Source organism: Hyla sarda, chromosome 11 (assembly GCF_029499605.1).
Source record: "Hyla sarda isolate aHylSar1 chromosome 11, aHylSar1.hap1, whole genome shotgun sequence".
Classification (NCBI taxonomy): Eukaryota; Metazoa; Chordata; class Amphibia; order Anura; family Hylidae; genus Hyla; species Hyla sarda.
Window position 1 is genome coordinate 24,442,849 of NC_079199.1, and position 26,782 is coordinate 24,469,630.

The 26,782-nt window shown below is 45.0% G+C and overlaps 2 protein-coding genes and 1 long non-coding RNA gene across 11 annotated transcripts in view; 1 reads left to right on the forward strand and 2 right to left on the reverse strand.

Annotated features, from left to right (window-relative positions):
* The window catches only part of MAPKBP1 (mitogen-activated protein kinase binding protein 1), a 204,878-nt gene extending 203,162 nt beyond the window's left edge, over positions 1-1,716 (reverse strand). For 2 of the 3 annotated variants that reach the window (XM_056545871.1, XM_056545868.1), the window contains exon 1: positions 1,623-1,716. The gene's annotated coding sequence lies outside the window, so the exon portion shown is untranslated. The remainder of the gene's footprint in view (positions 1-1,622) is intronic. The other variant, XM_056545869.1, reaches the window with a different exon arrangement.
* LOC130295272 (uncharacterized) lies at positions 1,200-14,153 on the forward strand. 2 transcript variants are annotated; one of them, XR_008848756.1, is made up of 3 exons: positions 1,200-1,412; positions 6,324-6,492; positions 13,992-14,153. It is a non-coding gene; the product is annotated as an uncharacterized LOC130295272 (long non-coding RNA). The 2 variants fall into 2 exon arrangements; XR_008848757.1 differs by lacking the exon at positions 1,200-1,412 and adding an exon at positions 3,464-3,532.
* A 2,819-nt stretch (positions 14,154-16,972) lies between these two features.
* Positions 16,973-26,782, reverse strand: part of MGA (MAX dimerization protein MGA) — a 66,129-nt gene continuing 56,319 nt past the window's right edge. For 5 of the 6 annotated variants that reach the window (XM_056546670.1, XM_056546666.1, XM_056546669.1 and 2 more), the window contains 3 exons: positions 20,498-20,641; positions 19,821-19,952; positions 16,973-18,408 (listed from right to left, as the gene is read on the reverse strand). In XM_056546670.1, the coding sequence (XP_056402645.1) occupies positions 17,336-18,408; positions 19,821-19,952; positions 20,498-20,641 (1,349 nt within the window). In that variant the 3' untranslated portion in view covers positions 16,973-17,335. The remainder of the gene's footprint in view (positions 18,409-19,820; positions 19,953-20,497; positions 20,642-26,782) is intronic. The other variant, XM_056546668.1, reaches the window with a different exon arrangement.

Below are 26,782 nucleotides of genomic sequence, written 5' to 3' on the forward strand. Positions count from 1 at the left end.
TGACATTTGCTTGTTTCTTCTAGTTAAAACAGTCATCCCAGAAACCACCTAATATTGTAAGTCATGAGAGCACTGACCATGAATAAATGAAGACGTTAGTAAAAAAAAATCGACGTCTACAAATGTGTCCCTTTTTTCTACGGCAGTAATGACCTACAAACTCAAAGTCAATACGCTTCTTTATGCAACATAATATCCATAGATGAGGCTAAGTACAGATACAAATCCTTGCATTACTGGTTATATCAATAGCCATATTGTTCTGAAAGTTGGGTTGGGCCTGCTGTATCGGAGATTCCCAAGGCCCCGTATCTCGCTGTTTACACGTGCAGCCACCACAATGAAGAAGAGCAGGTTTTAAAAGTGTTTGGAGAAGAAAGGTTGTTTTGTGTGAAAAGTAGACACTTCGCGGATAAGCTCTCAGATCTTTTATAATCCCATAGTGTACTTCTGTGCTATTTTAGATAATCATACAGTGGTAAGTAGCATTATAGCAGTTTTAAAGGGGTACTTCACTGGAAGACATTTTTTTTTAATCAACTGGTGCCAGAAAGTTAAACAGATTTGTAAATTACTTCTATTTAAAAATCCTAATCCTTCCAGTACCTATCAGATGCTGTGTACTAGAGAGGAAGTTATTTTCTTTTTGAAGTTCCTTTCTGTATGACCACAGTGCTCTCTGCTGACATCTCTGTCCATAGCAGGAGAGGTTTGCTATGAGGATTTGCTCCAACTATGGACATTTTTTTAAATTGACAGAGGTGTCAGCAGAGAGCACTGTGGTCAAACAGAAAGAAAATTCAAAAAGAAAAGAACTTACAGCAGCTGGTAAGTACTGGAAGGTTTAAGATTTTTATATAGAAGTAATTTCTTTAACAAATTTGTTAAACTACTCTCTTGATCCAGCATGGTATACAACAATATCATAGGAGTCATATACACTACATATACACTAAATAACATTGCAATAGTCTGATAAATAAAACAAGGGTAGAAGGCAGAACCATCGATGTGAGGGGGAATAACCAGTTGGCGCAGTCCATAATTTAGAAGTGTGAAAGTTTTATTGTCCTGTGATTGCGATCTGGTCCATGGTTTTGATGTCCCCAAAAGATCAAAGGTGCACAATCCCTAAAGGGAATTTAAATCTATGTATATAAGGCCCCAAAGCATTAAAATGTCAATTGTACTTACCTCTTCAATCCCATGCTGATCCCTAGTCCGACCTCCAGTCGGCATGCTGGCCTTACTTTAGGAGCAGACGTAACCAATCAGCAGCCTCGGCGGTCATGCTACATACTTCAGACATCATGGCTCCAATCACTGAGTGGTTATGCCTGGAATATGGAGGGTGACTGCTGAGGCTGCTGATTGACTGCGGCGGTCACATGACTCATGGTTGTGACGCTGTGGTCAGTGCTCCAAAAATGTCAGCTTAGTTTTGTTTTTATACAAATATTAATACAGATCACTGTATTGCTGGTTCAGCTATTTGTACCTATGTAGTGGTTAAAGAGAACCTGTCATCAAACTATATTTTCTAAACTAACAGATTATATTCCCTAACTACTCCTAACACCCCTCATACTCTTTTCCAAACTTTAAAAAGCTGTGTATCATACCTTTACCCTTGCTTACATTATGTGGGGTCCCGGCCGGAGAAAGTGGTCATTCCCCAGCAAGCGCGACGTCAGTTTGGTCACCTGCCAGGCCGGCAGGAGACCAAACTAACTGTTTGACTTGCGGCAGGTAACAGAACAGAGCCACCTAGTGGCCGTTTTTTTCAATCACATTAAAAACATATAAAAGGTTGAGAATTTTAACAGCAAGTAAATAGCTAAGTGTGTTATAATTACATAAGGAACAATATATTAAGAGTTTAGTTTGGTGCAGGTACTCTTTAACCTCTTCCCGCATAATCAGATACATTTACGGGGTGATTAAAGCTGACTTGCCGCATCACCACGTACATGTACCTGATGGGAATAAACTGCCACAGCGCCGCCGGGCGCTGTGACAGTTTATTGAGCTCAGCTGTGCTGCACAGCGGAGCATCCACGAAGCCATCCAGGGACCAATCGCAGAGGTCCCGGGCCAGCAATCACTGTACTGACGGACCAATAGAAGTGATATTTGCGGGGGTCTCATCCTTCCCCTCTCCTACGTTGCTTCATACAGTGAAGCAATCGGAGGAGGGGGGGGGGGGCCCGTCGGAGGAGGCCAGCCGCAGTACAGATGTTTACTCAACTGAATCATGTAAAACATTTTATAAATAAAAGGGGGAGATTTATCAAAACCTGTCCAGAGGAAAAGTTGCCGAGTTGCCCATAGCAACCAATCAGATTTCTTCTTTCATTTTTAACAAGGCCTCTGCAAAATGAAAGAAGCGATCTGATTGGTTGCTAAGGGCAACCAACTTTTCCTCTGGACAGGGTTTGATAAATCTCCCCCTAAATGTATAAAAACTGTGAAAAAAGAGAAAAAAATCTAAACAAAAATGTGTTTCACTTACATCAGGGGTCTCAAGCTGCCGGGCAGGTGATTTCTTCAGGCATTTAGCCCTGCTTCACGCATGCAGCGCACACACATCAGCACACACTGCTACTGCACCTATATCTCCCTGCTGCAGCCTATAACGAGCCTCCCTGGAGGTATGCGCACGATTGGTGACGTCATTGCATCAACAGCGCGGGACGCCGGGATGCTGACGTCCTGCACGGCGCATGTGATGAGATCACCTAACACGCGCATCCCCGCAAGGAAGGCTCGTTTTAGGCTGCAGCAGGGAGAGGTAAGTACTGTAGCTGTGAAACTTAACTTACCTAATAAGGAAAGACCTGCTTATCACCAGGGACTAACCTATCTTGTCATGGGGCAATGTTTTCCAGGGGAGTACCCCTTTAAAGGGGTACTCCGCTGGAAAACATTTTGTTTTAAATCAACTGGTTCCAGAAAGTTAAACAGATTTGTAAATTACTTCTATTTAAAAATCTTAATTCTTTCAGTACTTATCAGCTGCTGTATGCTTCACAGGAAGTTCTTTTCTTTTTTAATTTCCTTTCTGTCTGACCACAGTGCTCTCTGGCTGACACCTCTGTCCAGGTCAGGAACTGTCCAGAGTAGGAGCAAATCCCCATAGCAAACCTCTCCTACTCTGGGCAGTTCCTGACATGGACAGAGGTGTCAGCAGAGAGCACTGTGGTCAGACAGAAAGGAAATTCCGGGCTGATCGGGTCTCTGGTGACCCGATCACCTGGAAAATAGGGCTGATCGGAGCTGTCATCAACAGCCCCGATCAGCCTAAATGATAGGAGTGAGGTCGCAAAGCTGCGATCTCCTCCTATCCTCTGCCATTACTCAGAACGGAGTTCTGACCAAAGGCAGCGCAGGACAGGGGGTTGCCATGGCAACCCCCCGTTCTGCCCGCCCCTGGATGTCGAGGGGCTCTGGGAAGAAGATGGAGGCCGTACCTGCAGGAGAAGATGCCTGGGGACCTGGGATCTTCGCTGGAGCCTGCTGGATCTGTGCTCAGGTAGGGAATCGACAGTGGGGGGGGGGGGGGGGAATTGAAAGTGAAAGTAAATCGATCTTCACTGTGGCAACCACTAGGGGGGCCAAACTGCAACTCCCAGCATGCCCAGACAGCCAAAGGCTGTCTGGGCATGCTGGGAGTTGTAGTTTTGCAACATCTAGAGGGTCACAGTTTGGAGACCACTGTTACAGTGGTGCCCAAACAGTAGCCCTCCAGATGTTGCCAAACTACAACTCTCAGCATGCCTCGACTGCCCAGGCATGCTGGGAGTTGTAGTTCTGTAACATCTGTCCCTTCAGATTTAGCAATTTTCATGACATTTTTGAAAATTGCTGCTCTACTTTGAAGCCCTCTAATTTTTTCAAAAAGCAAACGTATGTCCATTTTATGATGCCAACATAAAGTGGACATATTGTGTTTGTGAAGAAAAATAACATTTATTTGGAATATCCATTTTCCTTACAATTAGAGAGCTTCAAAGTTAGAAAAATGCAAAATTTTCATGAAATTTGGGGATTTTTCACCAAAAAAGGATGCAATTAATGCCGAAAATTTACCACCAAAATAAAGTAGAATATGTCACGGAAAAACAATCTCAGAATCAGAATATTCGTTAAAAGCGTTTTTGCGTTATTAATTCGTAAAGTGACGGTGGTCAGAATTGCGAAAAAGGGCTCAGTCCTTAAGGTGAAAAAGGGCTGTGTCCTTAAGGGGTTAAAAAAAAGAAATTAACTTCCTGTGGAACATACAGCAGCTGATAAGTACTGGAAGGATTAAGATTTTTAAATATTAGTAATTTACATATCTGTTTAACCTTTTGGAACCAGTTGATTTAAAAACAAAATTTGTTTTCCAGCGGAGTACCCCTTTAAGCACTAATTGGAGGACAAATGGGAGTATAGCCACAAGACCTGCACAGGATTTGCTTGTTGTCTGTACCTAAAGAGACAGTGGACAGTGCATATCTTTGCTAGAAAATGATAATGGTATAATAACTAAATGTAATGTAGAAATACCACGAGATACTATATTGATGCCTCCTGCACACTGCTTTATAATTCAATGTCGGACCCTGTGATACCAATTTTGTGTATTAGAGGCCTCTACAGAATGTCACAGAGAAGATCTTCTGCTGAAATACTTAAATAACCAGAAAGCACATTAAAGGAGATGTCTGGGTGTGTTGTATAAAAATAATAAACATGCCATACTCCTTGGGTCCCCCGCAGCTGCTGCACTGATGCCCCTGATCCTCCACTGGTCATTTGTTTCCAGGTTCTATGTCATCCCAACTCCCAAGGACCTGCCTGCTCAGCCAATCATTGACTGAGGTGGGACACCATTGTGGACACTGATTGGCTGAGCAGGAACGTCTAGTGGTCAGGAAGGTACAGAAGTGGATGACAGAAAAGGTTTGCTATGCCTGATGAAGCTGCAGGTGTGCAGCGAAACGCGCTACATTGTGGGTAATAAATCGAAGTTGGTACAACTTACCTTTACGTCTCCATGCCTAGTTCAGCGCCGCAATTCCTGATTTTATGAAGCCATTTCCAAATCTGTTACATATAAAAGTAAGAAAAATCTGCTGGAAGCTGTAAATTACTGTCTAGGTCAGTGTTTCCCATCCAGTGTGCCTCCAGCTGTTGCAAAACTACAACTCCCAGCATGGCTTTGGCTATCCAGGCATGCTGGGAGTTGTAGTTTTGCAACAGCTGGAGGCACCCTGCTTGGGAAGTACTGGTCTATATAGAGGACAGGAGCTTATTCAGGGTCCTGTACAGTACACGCAAAATGTAGCCACCCTTACTTGTGTCCAAAGGAGCAGCTAACCATGGCACAGGTAAAAAGTAATACAGAACATGTAATACCTCCCTGCACTGTAGGGGGCGCTACCAGTCACTGCATGCACTTCAGTAGTACAGGTGTAAATGCCCATTCAGATTGGTCAGTTCTTCCGGCCATTGACATGTTTCCCAGATCTGGACTGTCTGTACATTGTATGTTGAGTCTGGTTTCAAGTTACGATGGTCCAGAAAAGACCATTGTATGTTGAAACTATTGTATGTTGAGGCCGTTGTATGTTGAGGGATCACTGTACATATTTGTGTATTTATCAATACTAAAGCAATCAATGCACAGTGAGGATCTTTCCATACAAGTGTGACATAGATTTTCTATTTTGATGTTGAAGTCTCCAGACACTAGATACAGAGACACAGCGCCATCAGCTGGTATCTACCAGTCACTACATGCATGCAAAAGAACATTTCAAGTGTAAGTCCAAAGCTGCTCTCCTGCCTGATCAGCACAAATCGGCACAAGGACGCAAATGACGGCGGGGCGGTATAGTTACAGTTGCACAGTTTCTGTGAACGGGACTCGTGCATGGAACGCGCTGGTTGTCGTATGATTGCCTCGGCAACAGTACCGTCTAGCTTCTGTGCAGATCAGTGGGAGAAAAAGCTTTGGACTTACACTTTAAAGGGGTACTCCGGCGGAAAACATTTATTTTTTTTAATTTTTTTTATAAATCAACTGGTGCCAGAAAGTTAAACAGATTTGTAAATCACTTCTATTAAAAAATCTTTACCCTTCCAGTATTTATTAGCAGCTGTATGCTACATAGGAAATTCTTTTCTTTTTGAATTTCTTTTTTGTCTTGTCCACAGTGCTCTCTGCCGACACCTCTGTCCGTGTCAGGAATTGTCCAGAGCAGCATAGGTTTGCAATGGGGATTTTCTCCTGCATCAGGTGTCAGCAGTATTTCAGTATTTTTTTTTTATCCCATTAGATTCCTGCGGCGGACACCAGACTGAAATCCAACAGACCCCAATAAAGTTCATGGGGTTTCTCCTCCATTTATTCGTGAACAAAACCTGCAACAGAGGTCCTGAACGAAGCCTCCATCACAGACGTGAACATGGCCTAAGAAAGAGTAAACTAAACCCAGACGTTCTAAGGTTGCATCCAAATGTATCACAGGGGCTGAGACTGCTTGAAAAAAAAACATATAAAAGAACCCATCACTTTCAGGCTATGTTCACATGGTGTATGCTCATTGTTTTACGGCCCCTTATTCATAGACTTTTATACAACACATTATTTTTAAGAAACATGTAAATTTTTACGGCTGTATTTTTGTAAGCAGTAGGTCTTGTTTTACACTGTTTGAACATAGCCTTGTTCTGCCTGTACCACAAGTCATTGGGGCTGTCCCTGGAGGCTTCTCTTTTCCCTAACAGCCTTAGAGGGGTACTCCGCCCCTAGACATCTTATTACTTATCCAAAGGATTGGGGATAAGATGTCTGATCACGTGGGTCCCCACGATCCTGGCTGCGGCACCCCAGACATCCGGTGCACAAAGCGAACTTCGCTCCTCGCTGGATGACTCCCTCCCATAGACTTGCATTAAGGGGGTGTGGCCCAGTTGTGGGAACCCCATGATCAGACATCTTATCCCCTATCTTTTGGATAGGGGATAAGATGTCTAGGGGTGGATTACTCCTTTTATCAATAGCTTTTTCTACATCCACAGGGAGAGATCTATCGATTAAAGCCGGCAGGAATAAAAGAAGCCAATAGAGACCAGCTGGATGACTCGTAATTCGGGCAGCATAAAAGTGAGAACCGGTTCCCTTTAAACAGTCTCCTAGCTGCACATGAAACTTGGCAAAATACTTACATAACCTGTAAAATATGATGCCCTATCTGATCCTTCTAATGGTGGGTTCACACTATGTTTGTAGTGTACGGGTGCCGGATCCGGTTGGGAGGAGCGAACACCAGCCACACCCGTATCCCAGCCGGATCTGGCCCGAACCCCATTCATTTCAATGAGCCAACCGGAGTCAAACACTGACTCCGGTCGGCTCATTTTTGCCCCGTATACAGTTTTCTGACCATACCTAAAACTGTGGTATACCACGGTTTTAGGTCCGGTTGGAGAACCGTGTATGGGATAAGGGAGCGGTCGGTTTTCACTCCTCCCAACCGGATCCGGCTAGAGATGAGCGAACTTACAGTAAATTCGATTAGTCACGAACTTCTCGGCTCGGCAGTTGATGACTTATCCTGCGTAAATTAGTTCAGCCTTCAGGTGCTCCGGTGGGCTGGAAAAGGTGGATACAGTCCTAGGAAAGAGTCTCCTAGGACTGTATCCACCTTTTGCAGCTCACCGGAGCACCTGAAAGCTGAACTAATTTATGCAGGATAAGTCATCAACTGCCGAGCCGAGAAGTTCGTGACGAATCGAATTTACTGTAAGTTCGCTCATCTCTAGATCCGGCACTCACCATAGCAGATCACGGGGTAGTGCTAAGAGTTGAAGCCCACTGACTTAATACTGGTGGCCATTCGTTTTTACATGCTGGGGCCTAAGGGACGGTGCAAGAAGAAAATCTAAAATTACCAATGTGATGCAGTGCTCAGTCAAACCAGGCACTAAGGTAGTGTTTCCAAACCAGTATGCCTGCAGCTGTTGCAAAACTACAACTCCCAGCATGCCCGGACAGCCTTTGGCTGTCCGGGCATGCTGGGAGTTGTAGTTTTGCAACAGCTGGAGGCACACTGGTTGAGAAACACTGCACTAAGGTCTTGTACACAAATGTCCAATGGAGCATGACATACATGCACAAAACACAAAACAATCAGCTTTGCTAGGCGTGTTCCTTTCTGATCAGAGTTAGGCCATGTTCACACCTCGGAAAAATGTGTGGAATATGCGCCTGGAAAAAAACAGGCGGACATTTCACAAAGTGGCTTGTTCTGCCGGCGCTAGGACCGCTCGCAAATGCGCATCTTTATAGACGGCAACACATTTCCAAACGGAACCTATTCATTGCTTCCGTGGTTGCCGAAATCGGGATTTCAACGGCAGACGTATTTGCCGCGGAAATTCCACCGTGTGCAAGGTGCAGCAGACTCCCATTGAAATCAACGGGACTCTGCTGCGGCAGAATTTGCAAGTGGAATATTTCCGCCATGTAAACATGACCTTAGGAGAAACGTACACCCAATATTTTACCCCTACTAATAAGTAAAACAAAAACAACACAAAAAAAAACAAAACGAATTCTGTAATAATACTAATAATATAAAATAAAATAAACACTGAAAAACAGCTACACAGAATTCAAATGCTGAAATAAACCTCCTCAACAATGTTCCTAAAAATCGCCCCCCCCCCCCCCCCCCCCCCAACAAGACGTTACGCCAGAACTGTGCTGTGTAAACATTCCTCATGGCTGTTACGAGGAGTTGGCGTGACTTTAATACAGCTCATCTGTTATTATGAACCACAACATAGAAGCTTGTGATGTTTTTATGAATATTATTAACATTTGTCATTTATAGAATCATACTAACCAATAATATGCAATGCTCTGGGGATTAGCAGGGATTCTTCTTCTTCTTTCCTTACAAAGAAATCGCATGTTCTCCCGGAGTGTTCTCTTCTTCCCTCCGATTCCATGACACTGCTATAAAAGGACCTATCGGGAATAACGGAAACCTACAAAAGAATTAGTGTGTGTGTCTATTGACATACGTCCTTACAAAAAAAATATGTAATCTACAGTAAAAAGCCTTTATTCCTACATCCAAGGCCACAGAAAGCCTCAATCTGACTCTTGTTTCGAGTAACAATCTGCAAATTTTATTTTATTTTTACAAAATCACATTATACATATCTTCCTACATTTCTTCATTTTTTTTCATTTTAAAAAAATTACAAAATTTAATAAATAAGAATAATAATAATAATTTAAAAAAAAAAAAAATTTAAATATCAAACTGCAACATTGAATTACATCAGACCAGACCCGAAGTAGACACAACTTAGCAGGAAAATGAGTACATATCATCGACAGTTAGGCTAGGTTTCCAGTTTTTGAGCCAAAGTCAGAAGTGGATCCGTAAGGGAGGAGAAGTGTAGGTCCTTCCTTTATATGTCCTATTCCTTTTGAATACATTTCTGGCTTTGGCTCAAAAACTGCAGTGGCAGATATCCAAAAACTGCCAGAAAAAAAAAACAATTGGAAACCTAGCCTTAGGGTGAAATCACACACAGCGCATGCGCAGCATATTTCCCACTGCGGAATGCGTTTAGTCCACAGTTACGGGCGCTCTTGTGACTGCCGTCCGCGCATCGTGTGACCCTTTTATAAGGAGGTATTATCTTCTCCAAAAGTTATTCACAGAAAAGGGCAGTATTTTCCAAACAGCGTGTCTCCAGCTGTTGCTAAACTACAACTCCCAGCATGCCCAGACAGCCAAAGGCTGTCTGGGCATGCTGGGAGTTGTAGTTTTGCAACAGCTGGAGACACACTGATTGGAAAACACTGGGAGAGGAATAACAAGCTGATCAGCGGGGGTCCGATTCCTGGTACTCCAACTGATCACTAAAATTAAAGGGGTACTCCGGTGCTTAAACATCTTATCCCCTATCCAAAGGATAGGGGATAAGATGCCTGATCACGGGAGTCCCGCAGCTGGGGACCCCCGGGATCATGCACGCGGCACCCCGTTTGGAATCAGACCCGGAGCGTGTTTGCCCCGGGTCTGATTATGGTCGACCGCAGGGCGGGTGGCGTGTGACGTCACGCCTCCACCTATAGCTATCACGCCCCTCCCATAGGCTTGCATTGAGGGGCGGAGCGTGACGTGACACGGGGGTGGAGGCGTGACGTCACACACCACCCGCCCTGCGGTCGACCATAATCAGACCCGGAGCAAACACGCTCCGGGTCTGATTACAAACGGGGTGCCGCGTGCATGATCCCGGGGGTCCCCAGCTGCGGGACTCCCGCGATCAGGCATCTTATCCGCTATCCTTTGGATAGGGGATAAGATGTTTAAGCACCGGAGTACCCCTTTAAGGAAAACAGTCCCTCTATTAAATGCATCCAAGGCTCCATTCCTATTCATGGAGAAAATTTAGCGTTTTCGTGATCAGTGGGGGTCCCAGTCAGTGGGGGTCCCAGCAGATTATTGGAGATGGGAATACCCCTTTAAAGCTGTACCCTGGTGGAAAACTTTTTTTTTTTTTTTTTTTTTTATTAAATCAACTGGTGCCAGAAAGATAAACAGATTTGTAAATTACTTCTATTAAAAAATCTTAATCCTTCCAGTACTTATTAGCGGTTGTATACTAAAGAGGAAATTCTTTTCTTTTTGGATTTCTTTTCTGTCACAACCACAGTGCTCTCTGCTGGCACCTCTGTCCATGTAAGGAACTGTCCAGAGCAGGAGAAAATCCCCATAGCAAACATATGCTGCTCTTGACAGAGGTGTCAGCAATGAGCACTGTGGTTGCGACAGAAAAGAAATACAAAAAGAAAAGAATTTCCTCTGTAGTATACAGCCGCTAATAAGTACTGGAAGGATTAAGCATTTTTAATAGAAGTAATTTACAAATCTGTTTAACTTTCTGGCATCGGTTGATTTAAAAAAAAAAAAATAATAAGTTTTCCACCGGCGTACCCCTTTAATAAGAGAAATCAGCATCATATCCGAGAATAAAGACCTAGTACACCAGGCAGATTATTTATCCTTCCTAAATTCTGGAGTAGGATTGGTTGCATTTTTGGGGGGGGGGGTCCAACTGTTGGGACCCTCGTGGTCGACAGAGTACGCAAAGCACTTTTTCAACAGGATGCGAAAATCATGGTGTGAACAGACTTAACATGAAAACATATGAATAACATTTTTTACAACTGGGATTGTCGAGGCACTATATCAGCAGGCTCTCAAAATGTCCAGCTTCAGCGCCGAAATCTCCTGGTGGTGGGAGATTTTTACCTAACAACTGCTCTGTTTTGTGCTTGTGATAGATATTTCCTATACTAGCATTTCTATTCTCCCACTGCCTGTTACCATGATTTAATCTCCCGTGACCTGTCCTTTTGCCTGTTCTGTGACAGTCATTTGCCTGCTGATTTTGTACCACGCTGTCCTTCTCACTGTGGCTTTGATTCTTATTTTGTACCACTTTTTCTGTGTGTTGCAAACTTGTTGCGTCCGACTATTCTTTACTCCAGTGCAGTTAGTCTGAAGTAGGGCCTGCCCCTCAGTTGGGGGCTGCCATTTAGAGTGGATTGTCAAAGCAGGTAGGGACATTGGTTGGGGTTCAAGCTTTAGTATGCACTGAAGACTACCCCCCCCCCCCCATGGGTCGGAAACTACATGGGTTTCGTTTGTAGACTTTCCGCAAGGAGATGCATGGGTCTGCATAAGAGATGTACACACAAAACAAAAAGGAGATTTTATTTAGAGGTTGTACTTTGAACATCTATCATCTACACAAAGCACAGGCGATCAATGTGTACCTTTTGGGAAGCCTACAGATTACCCAGAATGGGGTCAGAAGTTCTCAGTTTAAATAAAGTGCCAGTCGAGCATGCCTGTCATTCAAAGTCTATAGGTCTGTCCATGAGAAAGAGTACAGGACTGCAGACTTGGGAAACCATTCTCATTATCATTGAGGGCCCCCAGTGGCCGCCCTCCAGCATTCAAACATCATTAATGTTTTTGGGGTAACACCCCTTAGTAAAGTTCTTTCATCTACATGCATTTAAAATATAGAAAATGGTTGTAAAGGTGGGAACTAGAGATGAGCGAACTTACAGTAAATTCGATTAGTCACGAACTTCTCGGCTCAGCAGTTGATGACTTATCCTGCATAAATTAGTTCAGCTTTCAGGTGTTCTGGAAAAGATGGATACAGTCCTAGGAAAGAGTCTCCTAGGACTGTATCCACCTTTTCCAGCCCACAGGAGCACCTGAAAGCTGAACTAATTTATGGAGGATAAGTCATCAATTACCGCGCCGAGAAGTTTGTGACGAATCGAATTTACTGTAAGTTCGCTCATCTCTAGTGGGCACCCCCATTTAAGAGATTTCTTTAAGAGTACCTCTCATGATCTTGTTAAATGTCAATCCTCCCAGTTCACTGCCCCCATCATAATAAACCACCCCCTGCCTTTAATTTGTATTATTTTTTTTATTTTCTACCTTGATATTGCTCTGTATTTTCTGCTCATTCTCAGTCAGATTCACAGACTGGGAAGGGGCGTTCCCCAGCAGGCTGAGAGAACTTCCTCCCTCACTCTGCTACACACAGCCCAGAACAGTTCAGTGTGAGATGAGCTATGATTGGATAAGGCTGCACACCCCACACCCCCCCCCCTCAGCTTTTCCTGATTTTGGACTTACGCCAGGCCAAATGGAGTCCAAAGTCTGTGCAAGACATAGGGGGAAATGTGCTCTGGACAAGTAGGGAGACACCTAGTGGCAGCTTTTTTAAACACAAATAAAAACAGAAACCTTTTTTTTTTTTTTAAATAAAGTACATAAAGATTTTTTATTTACAATAAGGAGCACAATAGCAAAAATGAGTTTTAATGACAGTGCCCATTTAAATAACAATTCCCAGTAAGTATATTCGGTAATGGACAAGGTGCACACCAATACCTAAAGCAGTGTTTTCTAACCAGTGTGCCTCCAGCTGATGCAAAACCATAACTCCCAGCATGCCCAGACAGCCTTCAGAAATGCTATTTCATGGGGAAATACAGTAAGGGTTGCTGACAGGTTGTCTATAAAAATAAAAAGGAGACTTAATTTATATAGCAGGAGTACTTTTTTGGCCAAATTTTATAGCCTGAGCAAAATGCATTATTGTACAAGAGGGAACATTGAAGAGAAACCGTATGTCCAGTTTACGGAGCTAGGAGTTAAAAGCTGAAAACATATGAGAAAAATAAACATATAAAAATAGTTCCACAATGACTCAATCACACAACTCGAGCCAACATATAATAGTAAACCATTTATTTAGCACCAATCAGAAATGTGATGTAAACTTCACAGAACATGAGGAAAGGATAACTGTGCATGTAGTAACTTTTCATTATTTAACATAATATTCATGTGTTCCTCTCTGTAGTTCAGGATCGATTTCTTAGAGGCTAGTCAGGCTGAGCAGTTCTACACATGGCCAACACCATGCGAGCAGGAAGAACCCATACAGGTCATATTATTGCTTTAGCCCCTGCTATCCTGTCTATATATTATACTGAACAAGTCACATAAACTGCAAAAATTCAGAGTATCCTCCTCTGTTAAAGAAACCGCACTATGGACACAATGAAGTAATACAACAAACAAGAACAACTATAGCAAGTGCTCTTACACATGCACTTGAGCACCCCTTACAACAGGGGTTAAAAAGGACAATAATATTCAGAATGCCCAGGGAAATGTGAGCAGATAATAAATCATAGATTTAATATTTACAGTTCCGATAGCAAATACGAAGTCTAATTTATTCGACCATATAATGCATTACTTTCTACAAGAAAGTTATAGAACAAAATTTCTGTGTAAAAAAAAAAAAAAGAGAAAAAGAGAAAAAGGATTTCAAAAAATATAAATACATATTTTTTTTTTCTTTTTTACAAGGCTGAATTGGAAACATTATACGAAAAAGCAATGTCAAGAATGAGATCAGCAGTAACAATGGAAAAAAAGAAAATCCTAGATGGAAGATCCACCCTTTCCAACTTCTTTTTTTATTGTTTCTATGCGTCCGGAGTAAAAAAAAAATAAAAAAAAATATGCAAATCTGCAAAAAGTCTTTATTTCTATTCTCCTTTAGTTTTGTGTCTACAGCTTCTATGCAGACGTATGCATCACCATGGTAATTTACTACAACTAACTCTGTGTAGACATATTGCCACCCATCAGGCACCCACTTTAAAGGAACCAATCAGCAGATTTTAGCATATAGAGCGCTTGGCAATGCATTATATATGAAAAAATCATTATCATCACCATCCCCAGGGGACATTTGTGCCCCCAGGGATGGTGAAAATATTAGAGGGGTATTCCGGGCAAAAACATTTTATCCCCTATCCAAAGGATAAGATGTTTGATCGCGGAGGGCCCGCTGCTGAGACCCCCCGCGATCTCCCTGCAGCACCCACATTCTATGCGGGTGCGTTTCGGAAACCTCCGGGTTTCCGGGACTGGGGACGTGACGTCACGCCCCCTCCCATAGACATGAATGGAGGGGGCGTGGCGTGACGTAACGCCCCCCGTCCCAGAAACCCGGATGTTTCCGAAACTGGAGACTCACCACCATAGAATGCGGGTGCTGCAGGGAGATCGCGGGGGGTCTCAGCAGCGGGCCCTCCGATCAGATATCTTATCCCCTATCCTTTGGATAGGAGATAAAATGTTTTTGCCCGGAATACCCCTTTAAGTTATAAAGTTCCCCCGGGTGGGGACTTACAATTACCAGCTCTGTTTGCTGCGGCCGTGGCCCCAACGTTTTGACTGAAGGCTCGTGTCACTGCTCTGCTCCTACAATAACCCTTTGGAGGGAAAAGCCCCCTTCTGGGGAAAAAAACCTGTTTCTAGGGTCTCACTTAAAGTTCCACTCTTATTGGTATACGTTAAAATAATAAACATTTTATTATTTATTAAAAAGGGTTATTGTAATTGCATATTTACCCTGGGACTCATAAGGGATGATTTGAACAACCACTCTGCTCCGTCTGCTTAGGGAGCAGAGCGGTGACATGGGCCGTCATTTAAGCCATCGGGGCGGGGCCATGGCCGCAGCGAACGGAGCTGGTAATTGTAATTTGCCGGGTGGGACTTTATTCACCATCCCCGGGGGCAAAACCGTCCCCTGGGGATGGTGAGGATAACGATTTTAGCATATATAATGCAATGCCAAGCGTTATATATGCTAAAATATGTTGATTGGTTCCCTTTAATACAAACCTACCAAATGTATGTAAGTCATGATGCAGAATCAGACTACATGGGTTTTGTTTGTAGTCTGTCACCATGGAGATGCATAGGTCTGAATGACAGATGTAGGCACCAACCGAAAGGCAATTTTATATAACGGCAGGACCACGAACAATATCCATCATCTATGCAACATACAGGTGATCAATGCATAACTGTTGGGACCACCACAAATCACAGGAATGGGGGTCCTGAGTTCCCAGATTAAATGGAGCGGCAGTCAAGCAAAGTCTATAGGTCTGCCAACGAAAAACAGTACAGGGCTCTGCCATCTCCATCATCTCATGGCGCTGAATAGACTGGCACTTCCACCACGAATAAGGAGAACGAGCAGGGATAGGAGAGCGGTAGAGGGTGTTACCTGCAGGGTCTCAGCAATCTTAAACTCACTGCTTCATTATATGTCTATAGGGAAGGGAGGCAAAGATCGCTGAAAGCTGGGGATTAAAGCACACTACAGCTCACTCATCACCGATTGCTCTCATGATTGGTGGGTGTCTCAGCACTGAGACCCCGATTGATCAAAACATTAAAGGGGTACTACGGTGGAAACCTTTTTAAATCAACTGGTGACAGAAAGTTAAACAGATTTGTAAATTACTTCAATTTAAAAATCTTAATCCTTCCAGTACTTATCAGCTGCTGTATGCTCCACAGGAAGTTCTTTTCTTTTTGAATTTCTTTTCTGTCAGACCACAGTGCTCTCTGCTGACACCTCTGTCCATGTCAGGAACTGTCCAGAGCAGGATAGGTTTGCTATGGGGATTTGCTCCTGCTCTGGACAGTTCCTGACATGGACAGAGGTGTCAGCAAAGAGCACTGTGGTCAGACAGAAAGGAAATTCAAAAAGAAATGAACTTCCTGTGGAGCATACAGCAGCTGATAAGTACTGGAAAGATTAAGATTTTTAAATAGAAGTAATTTACTAATCTGTTTAACGTTAGGGAACCAGTTGATTTAAAAAAAAAAATATTATAATAATAAAATAAATAGTTTTTCACCGGAATACTGCTTTAAATAAAAAAAATAAAATAAAAAAAAATCACAGTGCCCATTTAATGTTTTTTTAGGGGCAAAAAAAAAAAAAAACTGAAAAATGGTTGCAAAGGAGGACACACACAAACTTTTTTTTTTAAATAACAGTTTCCAGACAGTATATTTGGGAATGACAGGCTGGATAGCAACTCTGATTTATCAGCATGGACCACACCTACACTCAAAGGGAGGGTACGTGATAAAAAAAAACACATTTCAAGCAATAGCCTAATATATTTATATATATGCTTGGAACTGTCAAAAGGGTGGAGACTCACTTTAAGAAATATCGGAGACAAAACTTACCCTTTCAAACCTTTAACCTGTGGCAACGGTTTTGTTGCAGAGCGCAGATAGAAAGCGGAGAGATTTGCATTGCAGCTTAATAGAGAGATCAGACAGAGGCACCTGTGGTTAAACCAGAGCAAGCTGAAACTGAATTTCAGTATAGTTTCCTTAGAAAAGGTTCCCCTAAAGCAGTGTTTTCCAACTCAGTGTGCCTCCAGCTGTTGCAAAACTACAACTCCCAGCAGGCCCGGACAGCCGAAGGCTGTCCGGGCCTGCTGGGAGTTGTAGTTTTGCAACAGCTGGAGGCACACTGAGTTGGAAACACAGCCCTAAAGTCTTTAGCTGAGCAGGAAGAGGTGTGTTTAGAGTCAACTTGCAGAAGCGGCATTTTCTACAACGACATATTTATACAAGTAGTGTCAGCAAAAATTCATGTGGATCGCAGCATACATACAAATATCATAGTGCCTTGCACCTACAATGTGAACGGGCTGCTGTTTATCTGTACATATAATGCAAAGTGTCAGTTCAAGTAGATAGAGGATTGTTTTTCCGTATAGGACTGTTTTTTGATGGGTACACACCAAGAAGTAAAAACAAACAAACAATCTTGGCGTTACTAAAGTACAAAAAAAAAAATAAAAATAAAAAAAAAGAAAGGGTTAATTTGTAGTTTTCGGTGAACTTAGTCTTACTGCCACCGACGCCAAGGATGGCATTGATTTGTTCGCCAGAGCCCTCTGATCAGTGGGTATTGGATGAGACTTTAATCCAAGCGGTGCCAGCTTGGGCATTGGTCTCCAAAACACATCTGGGCAAGAGTTCACAGGTTTGTCTGTCTTTTGCGGAGTTAACAAAGTAGCAGGAGGCTGAAGAAGCCCACTTTGTGTTCCCACCGCATCGGTCGGAGGGGGACCCTTTCTTGCACCCCCATAAGAAACCGTACTCCCCGCTTCTTCGTTATGCTTGATACTATCCAGGATTTCCCCCTCTTCTAAATGCATAAAAAGAGGACTGAAGGGAGCGGGCTTTTCTTTTATTTCAGCCGCTTCCTTGAAATGACCAAAAGAAAAAAGAGACGAATCTCCATCTGCAAGTTTACTCAGGCCGCGATGGGATGCCGTATCCGAAAGGGAAAAATTGGGGCCGTAATTATCATCTGTATCTTTTAAATGTTGATTGAGAAAATCGATTTCGTCGAGAAGCGACGTGAGGGTTTCCTCGGCATCTTCCGGATCTCCCATTGTATCGGATAATTCGCTGGGATCCAATCCGGCTTCATCAATGGCTGAAGTTAATTTCTTGAGTTCTAGCTCGAGTCCTGAATCTTCAACCATTTTAGTAAGAGCAGCATTACTAATGCCGGCAGGTTTACTTTTTATTGAGGCTTCCGTATGGCTGCCGTCATTTTCCTGGGGAACGTTTTCAAGGAGACTAGAGTATAGACTGCAGCGTTTCTTTGCTGGATCGGTAGGACCATCTTCTATTTTGTTCATAGGAAGAGAGGTGGAGGGGGCAAACGTATCAGCGGTCACATAACTTACATCCTGGACTGATGCATTACTTCTTATACAAGACTCCGCTCTTCCAAAGTCTTGGGAGAGAACAGCAGACTGGCAGTCCCTCTCTGTATCAGGCATGACAAGTCCCAATTCGCTGGCCACGTCTGACTTAGCTCCTAGAGCTAAAGAGGTAACATTCACGATCTTTGGCATCATTGACAGGTCATCTTTTTCTATAAGAAAAGACATTGTCACTAGTAATAATTGATAAGCTGCAGTAAGTATATTACACTATTAAGGCTGGGTTTAAATATATCCGCCATAGGTGAACTCACCCTAAGGGTGCGTTCACACGCTATTTGTTTTTGCGGGTTTTCCGCTGTGTATTTGAAAGGGGGCGGGCTCTTCTCAGCTGTCCGCCGCAGATTTTCCACGGAGGAATTTACGCTGCGGAAAATCCGCCGCAAGCCCAATTGAAGTCAGTAGGGACTGCGGTTGATTTTCCGCAGCATAAATTCCGCCGCGGAAAATCTGCTACGGACAGCTGAGAAGAGCCCGTCCCCTTTCAAATACGCAGCGGAAAACCCGCAAGAACAAACAGCCTGTGAACGAGCGGATCTTCGCAGCGTATTTTGCTGCGGATCCGCCGCTGAAGTACCCTCTGTATTAGGCCTTTACACGTGCCTGTTCAGTGCGGCAATACGCCGCTACGTGCAGGCACACTGAAACGATGTGCAAGTCACAAGCTAGGCCAAGAGCTGCCGCGATGTGCGAGTATACTGCGCATGCGCGCGGCGAGTCGTACATCGCAGTGTGTCTGCTCGTAGTGGCGTATTGCCGCTCCGACCAGGCAAATGTAAAGGCAGAATGCAGAGGTCCTTTAGTGACCAATCCGCTGCAAAAATTAGCTCGTTTGAACGTACCCTAAATCTCTACGTAACTGATGCCAACGTGCATCAGATGTCATCAGTTGTATGGAATCCGGCGTAAATTTTTCTGGCACCGGACAGGGGAACGCAACAAGCTGTATTCCCCTGTTTGGTGCCGTCCAGCGTGTCTGACCACCCAATGTCAAAATTGTGACACTGGATGATTGTGAACTGTCCCATTCTAATAAATGGGATCAGTTCTAGCATCAGTTTCCCTCCGGTACACGCTGGTGAAAAACTATGCCAGACAGCTGATATAAGTGAACCCAGCCTAATTTGTAAGCTTTTGTTGCTTTGCATTATGTGGGCACTTCCTCTGTCTCAGTCCAGAGCACATCAGAGCTGTATATTTCATTGCACTGATACATGAGATTTTCTTACTTCTGCATGCAAACAATCTTACGGACCACTAGGAGGCAGCATCTCATTGCAATACAGCGCTACCAAATTGTATACCTACAGCAGTGTTTCCCAACCAGGGTGCCTCCAGATGTTGCAAAACTACAACTCCCAGCATGCCCGGACAGCCTTCGGCTGACCGGGCATGCTGGTAGTTGTAGTTTTGCAACATCTGGAGGCACCCTGGTTGGGAAACACTGCTCTAGAGATTAAGAAATATGTCTGTTTTATATCTATTATGTTCTTCAACTAAATAAAATAAAATATATATAAAAAAACTAACAAAAAAACATAGAATACATAAAACATTACCATACCTGATGCAGGTCCTGGAGAAGTTTCTATAGAAATGTTGCCTGGCACAGTAGATAAGGAGATGGGTACAGGACTGTTACCAATAATACTTTTCAATTCTATTGTACTCGGAAGCTGAATTACCATAGAAGTTCCTAGAAAATGTATTGAATGAGAATGTTGTTCTTTAAAGGGGTACTCCAGATCAAACAGATTTGTAAATTACTTATATTTAAAAATCTTAATCCTTCCAGTATGTATCAGCTGCTTTGTGCTACACAAGAAGTTGTATTTCTTTTTGAATTTCTTTTCTGTCTGACCACAGTGCTCTCTGCTGACACCTCTGTCCATGTCAGGAACTGTCCAGAGTACATACAAATTCCCCTAGCAAACCTCTCCTGCTCTGGAAAGTTCCTGACATGGACAGAAGTGTCAGCAGAGAGCACTGTGGTCAGACAGAAAAGAACTCCAGAAAGAAATACAACTTCTTGTGGAGCATACAGCAGCTGATGAGTATTGGAAGGATTAAGATTTTTAAATAGAAGTAATTTACAAATCGGTTTAACTTTCTGGCACCAGTTGATTTAAAAAATGTTTTTTCCACTGGGGTACCCCTTTAAAGTAAATGCTAACCTTGGGCAACTTTCAACTTACAATAAATGGCATTAACCATCCAGGATGTGAGATAGAAAAGACTTACCTGACTTCACTTGCACAGGACTCAGAGTGGCTTGTATGAGTGTGGGAGGAATACCAGCAACCTGTCCTGCTATTCTATGATCCTGATGCCCTGGAGATACCAATAGAACATTCGAAGTAGTGCAGACCCCAGACTGCTGTTTTCCTGCAAAACAAATATTTTTTATATATAATTTTTTTTAGCTTTTCATTAATAGTTAAAGGGTTATCCAGGAAATAAACTTTTTTTTAAAAATAATATATATATATATATATATTATAAATATATATATATATATATATATAATATAATATATATATAATTTTAAAAAATGGTGCGGCACTCCAAATATCCAAAAAATAACTTATTTATTCCACATGTCAAACAGTGCGACGTTTCAGCCCCTCAATGGAGCTTTTTTCAAGCATAGTGATACCACACACAGGCTGGGGTTATATACCCAGCCCAGTAATAAACAGTAATTACATAATTAATCAATACAGTGATAAAAATACATAAAATTACGGTGCAATTTACAAAAAATAAAGTGCTTAAGAGTACCATAGGTACATACATAATGTGTACAGTGTCACAGTGAAAGTTTAAAAGCAATGTGGCTTGAATATACAAAACTCCATCATAATAATAGTTAATAATACACCACTGATGCATATAAACATTAATTAAATATACATATACAGAAAACGCCTACCCGCTCTGTTGCCATGCCGTTCGCCACGTTTGGCTTGTATACAAACAGTATGCGCCTGCGCCAAAAAATCTCTTAATCTGTTCACATCCTGTTTCCGGGATGCCTGGCCAGTCACGTGGGGCGCCATGCGATCACATGACCACAGGAGCTAACACGTGACCACCAACCAAAAGTCTCCATGGCAACGGCGGCGCTTACAGCACCGCCGTCTCCATGGAGACCACCCGTCGGGAACACTTCTAACATGGATGCCCAGCACTCGGGTCCAGCCCACTGACGTGCAAACGCAGCGGCCGTGGGCAAGGAAGACTAAATAAATGAGTGGAAAAACATCCAATGTGCAATAAATGAATACATGTAGTGTGTCTGTGTCTGTATCACTGAATATCATATAGCTAGCAATATGTAAAAAGGTAAAATGAAAAATAAAAAATAAATAATAAAAATAAAAAGAATTAATTAAAATTAAAATAATCCCAAAATTTTTTTTATAAAAAAATGATAATGATGAAAATAATAAATAAAATTAAAATAATGATGACAAAAAAACAAAATAGTATCACAAAAGACATATATAAAAGAGAAATCAATAATAAAAGAAAAAGCTTTCTAAATTATGAAAGCTGACTCCATTGGCATTAGTCCCACAAGGGGTATAGGTATATATTAACTTGTTAGCATTTCAGGACTGGGAGCCTCCCTGGTATGCAGAACCACCACTCCTCCCCCCGTGTAAAGAGGGCATAGGTCTGGCAGTAACCGGGGGACCTATCGGCTCCATTGGGGGACACAGACCGTGGGTGTATCTTGCTGTCTCTAGGAGGTGTGACACTATGGTAATAAAAAAATTCAGCTCCTCCCAGCAGGATACACCCACCTTCAGGCTCTGAGCTAGTCAGTTTAAGCTTAGTGTCTGAAGGAGGTGGACACGGTCTGGTTTGCTCCAGACCAGGTCTTCTGTTTTTTGTTTTCCTAGTTAGGGATGTGTTAGTTTTTTATTCCTTTTTCTTTTCTGTTTTCAGGTGGGGACTCAGGAACTGTGGTTCACTGTTTCCCCATTGCGAGTAAGGGGGCACAGACATTGCGTATATGCGCTGTTAACCCCCCCTCGCCAACGGTCAGCGCCTGGGTGGTACCTCATAGGTTTGGGTCCCCCTATTTTGACTGCTCGCCTATAGAAGCCAGGCGAGATGCAGGTAACTAAAGCTGACTGAAGACTTCACTGAAGACTCCATTAGGTAAGTCCTTCTGACTGAAGTAAGTACTTTCCCTCTTTCTCCTCAGGTAAGACAAGTCCCGGGACCGGACTTGCAACTGCTGGAGACCCCCTGTTTCTGGTCCACCTTTTAAGGTTGGGCTGGCTTACTGGGAATGGACTTTATTCTGTGGGAGCAGTGGCACTCTGAGGGGGCATGTATGTTCTGTTTAGCACTATGAGCAGTGGCACTCTGAGGGGGCATGTATGTTCTGTTTAGCACTATGAGCAGTGGCACTCTGAGGGGGCATGTATGTTCTGTTTAGCACTGTGAGCAGTGGCACGCTGAGGGGGCATGTATGTGATGCTGGCTCTGTGTGTGAACAGCGCCTTATTTGCAAGCCGCGGTGCCAGTTCATGCAGGCTTACTTTCATTTTCGCCGCCAGCGCCTTATATGCGGCTGACAGCCACGGCGCTGGTATGAGCCGGGTGCTCTCAGCGCCGGCTTACTTTAGTTTTCTCCGGCAGTCTCTGCCGGCGTCTTAACCGCCCGCTCTGTTCCCCCGAGCGGATATGCGAATTACATGTGCGCTCGGGACAAGGAGCGGGCGCCATTACAGCTCCCTCTCGGCCTGGTTTTTAGCTCCGCCCACAGGGCTGTCGGAGCTCTTCTGAGGCGCGCATCAGCCTCCAATCAGCGCCGCGGGGGCACGAATTTCAGTCAGAGGGGGGGCCAACTAGTTAGTGCCTCTGCTGCGGGCACGCCCCCCTCTACCATTGGCCGTCACTTTCTCACTCTAGCTGCATGGAGCTGTTCTCCTCTCCGCAGCTGCCAAGATGCATAGACTTTCTGGTCTATAAACACTGTAGAACCAAAGTGCCTGTAATCACTGTAGTACCAAAATGCCTGACTCTGCCGAGCCACTTGCCCTGCCTGCTCCACTGCTCCCCCAGACCCCCTGATGCCCCTTCGGTCCCGGTGGGTTCAGCCGCTCCACCACCCTGGGTTTCTTCCCTGACCCAGTATAGGGCTGACTTGACCCAAATCTCCCGTTCGGTGGCTGAGGCACCCCGGGTAATGGTGTCCGCCCTGAAGGGGTTTTCCCTGCGCAGGACCTCGGAGAGGGCCCACTCTCCGTCTCCTCGTACTTCACGCTAAGCGTGCTGGGGGTGCCTCGTCTGACTCTTCCATTGAGTCTTCAGATAGACGTGAGCGTTCCCCTCGCGGGTCCTGCCCCCACCTATCTTCTGGGCACAAACGTAGCTCCTTCAGAGGACGTTCACAGAGTCACCGCTCTGCCTCGCCAGAGCCACGTACCCGGTCTGGGTCGCCCCCCTCCAGGACTGCCTCTACTCATTCACATTTCCCTGGTGAACTAGTGGACAAGGCTTCCGAATCGGCATCTGATCCAGAGGACCGCTCGGACTCAATTGCAACAGTGCACTCATTGGTGACAGCCATAAGAGACACCTTTCACTTGGAGGACCCATGATCTTTGGATGTCTATCCAGAAGTATCCTTTCATCGTGCTCAGCCAGCACCTAAAAGGTTCAGCTCTCACGCTGACTTTGATAGCATACTGGAATCCGCATGGAAACATCCAGACAAGAGATTTCTGGGAATCAAGACAATTCAAGAACGTTATACGTTTGACAAGGACTTTGTCGCTAAGGTGGCTTCCCCTCCCTCTGTGGATCCACCAATCTCCTGGATCTCTAAAGCGACTACACTGCCTCTAGCAGATGCCGCTGCCTTCAAGGATCCCGCGGACAAGGTGGTAGAAACTTTAGCGAAGTTCGCTTCTGAACCAGCTGGCTCTTCTCTTCTACACATCTTCGCCTCGACATGCGTGTCCAAGGCACTGTCGGAGTGGTGGCAAAAGCTCCATCAGGATATCTATCAGAGGATCTATCTGTTCTGGCTCTCCAATGCGCTAAAGCTGGGGACATTCCGTGCGCAGCTTCCATGCAGTCAGCCGTTGTTCTGCCTTTGCTGTGGGTCACCTAGCGGCCCTCCGCCGCTCTATGAGGCTTAAAGCTTGGAATGCGGATGCCACTTCCAAAAGGTCTCTCACTGAGCTTCCCTTTATGGGCGGCCGTCTTTTTAGCAAACGCCTTGATGAGATTATCTCTGAGGCAACGGGAGGTAAGAGTTCCTTGTTACCTCAAAATAAGGCTCGCCCTACTTTCCAAAGGAAGTCCTTTTCCTTTCGGACCTCTGGCCCCAGTAAAGGGTCCGGGCAGGCGCCCTCGCAGGACAGAAAGGCTCCCTCGTTCCGTGCGCGCCTGTCTTGGAAGTCGGTTTCCAACCGCTCTGGCCGTTTTGCGCCCAAATCGGGCAACCGCAAAACCCAATTCTGCAGAGGTCGTCTCTTGAATTTTCCAAGACATCTGGACCTCTCACGTTCAGGACCCTTGGGTCAGGGGACGTGGTGTCTAACGGCTACGGGATCGAATTCTCTTCCCTTCCGAGAGATCGCTTTTTTTTTCGATCCCGGGCCCCCCGGTCTCCTCCTCTGGCGAAGCAATTTCGTGGGGTACGTTTTCGAGGTTTTTCTATTCAAATCTTTTTGTGGTCCCCAAGAAGGTCGGTTCTGTGCAACAGATTCTAGACCTCAAGCGCCACTTCCGAATGGGATCTCTCCGCTCGGTGGTAGCGTCCCTGGAACAAGGGGAGTTCCTTCATCGATGGACATCACGGATGCCTACCTCCATGTGCCAATATTTCCGGGCCATCATCGGTACCTCTGCTTTGCGGTTCCGGAGGGGCATTTTCAATTCGTAGACCTCCCCTTTGGTCTAGCCACGGCTCCTCGGGTCTCTACAAAGATCCTTGCGCCAGTGATGGGCTTGTTACGGTCGAGGGGTATCTCGCGGATACCCTATCTGGACGACCTTCTCATCAAGGCTCCAACCAGAGCCCAGACTCCAGAGAACCTGGACGTCTCTCTCCACACTCTGACTCGCTTCGGGTGGATGGTCAACCGGGACAAGTCAGTCCTCCGTCCTACCCAGTCTCTAACCTTTCGGGGACTTCGATTCAACACAGCCTCTGCCCGAATTTGTGTTCCACCGGACAAACGTCTGACGCTACGGGCGGGGGTCCGCTCCCTTCGGACCCAGGTATCGGTCTCCATCCGCACTTGTATGGAAGTCCTGGGTCGGATGGTGGCATCTATGGAGGCCGTACCCTTTCCCAGTTTCTTTACTGCCCCCCTTCAACTGGTGATTCCCTCTCGATGGAACAGGTCTCCTCTGTCCCTCGATCGTCAGATTGTTCTCCCCCTCAGGGTCAGTCAGTCTCTGCTCTGGTGGCTTCGCTCCCCCCATTTTTTCTCCAAGGGCGGTCCTTTCTTCCCCTTCACTGGCAGGTTGTTACAATGGATGCCAGCCTGTCGGGCTGGGGCGGTGTGTTCAGGGATTGGACGGTTCAGGGACTCTGGTCTCCTCCGGAGACCCTTCCTCTGATAAACCTATTGGACTTACGGGCGATTCTTCTTTGTTTTCTTCATTGGGAGTCCCGTCCTGTCCGCGTTCAGTCGTTCTACACCACGGTGTGGCGTATATAAATCGACAGGGTGGCACTCGCAGCTCGGCAGCCATGGCCGAGGTGACCAAGATTCTCTACTGGGCGGAGAACAAGGTTCCGGCCATTTCGGCTTTTCACATTCCGGGAGTGCTCAACGGGGAAGCGGTCTTCCTCAGTTGGTCCTCACCCGTCCCCGGCGAGTGGTATCTTCATCCGGAGGTCTTCACGCAGCGCTGCGGCCTCTGGGGCATTCCGGACGTGGACCTCTTCGGGTTCCGGCACATTCGGAAAATTCTTCCTTCTGTGTCCAAGTCCCGGGACCCTCAGGCCTTGGCCGTGGACGCCCTAGTGATTCCTTGGGCGGGGTTCGCCCTACCTTATCTGTTTCCCCCTCTTCTGCTCCTGTCCAGAGTGCTGGGAAAGCACAAGGCAGAGGACGTCTCCGCCGCCATTCTGGTAGCTCCAGATTGGCCCCGAAGGTTGTAGTACGCCGACGTAGTCCAGCTCCTGGACGACGCTCCTCTGCACCTTCCGCTCCGCCCGGATCTACTCGCTCAGGGTCCTCTTTGCCACCCCAATTTACAGTCGCTGCATTTGACGGCGTGGCGGTTGAGACCTCGGTTGTGAGGGCCCGCGGGTTCTCTTCCCAAGTCTTCTCACTATGCTCAGGGCTCGTAAGCCCCCCTCCGCAAGAATTTACCACCGTACTTGGCGGTCTTATTTTTGTTGGTGTGCAGCTCAGGTCTTCTCCCCGGTGATCTTCGTGGTCTTCTCTCCGTTTTGCAGTCAGGGTTGGAACTGGGGCTGTCCCTCAGTTCCCTTAAAGGTCAGGTTTTGGCCCTGACTGTTCTTTTCCAGCGGCCCTTGGC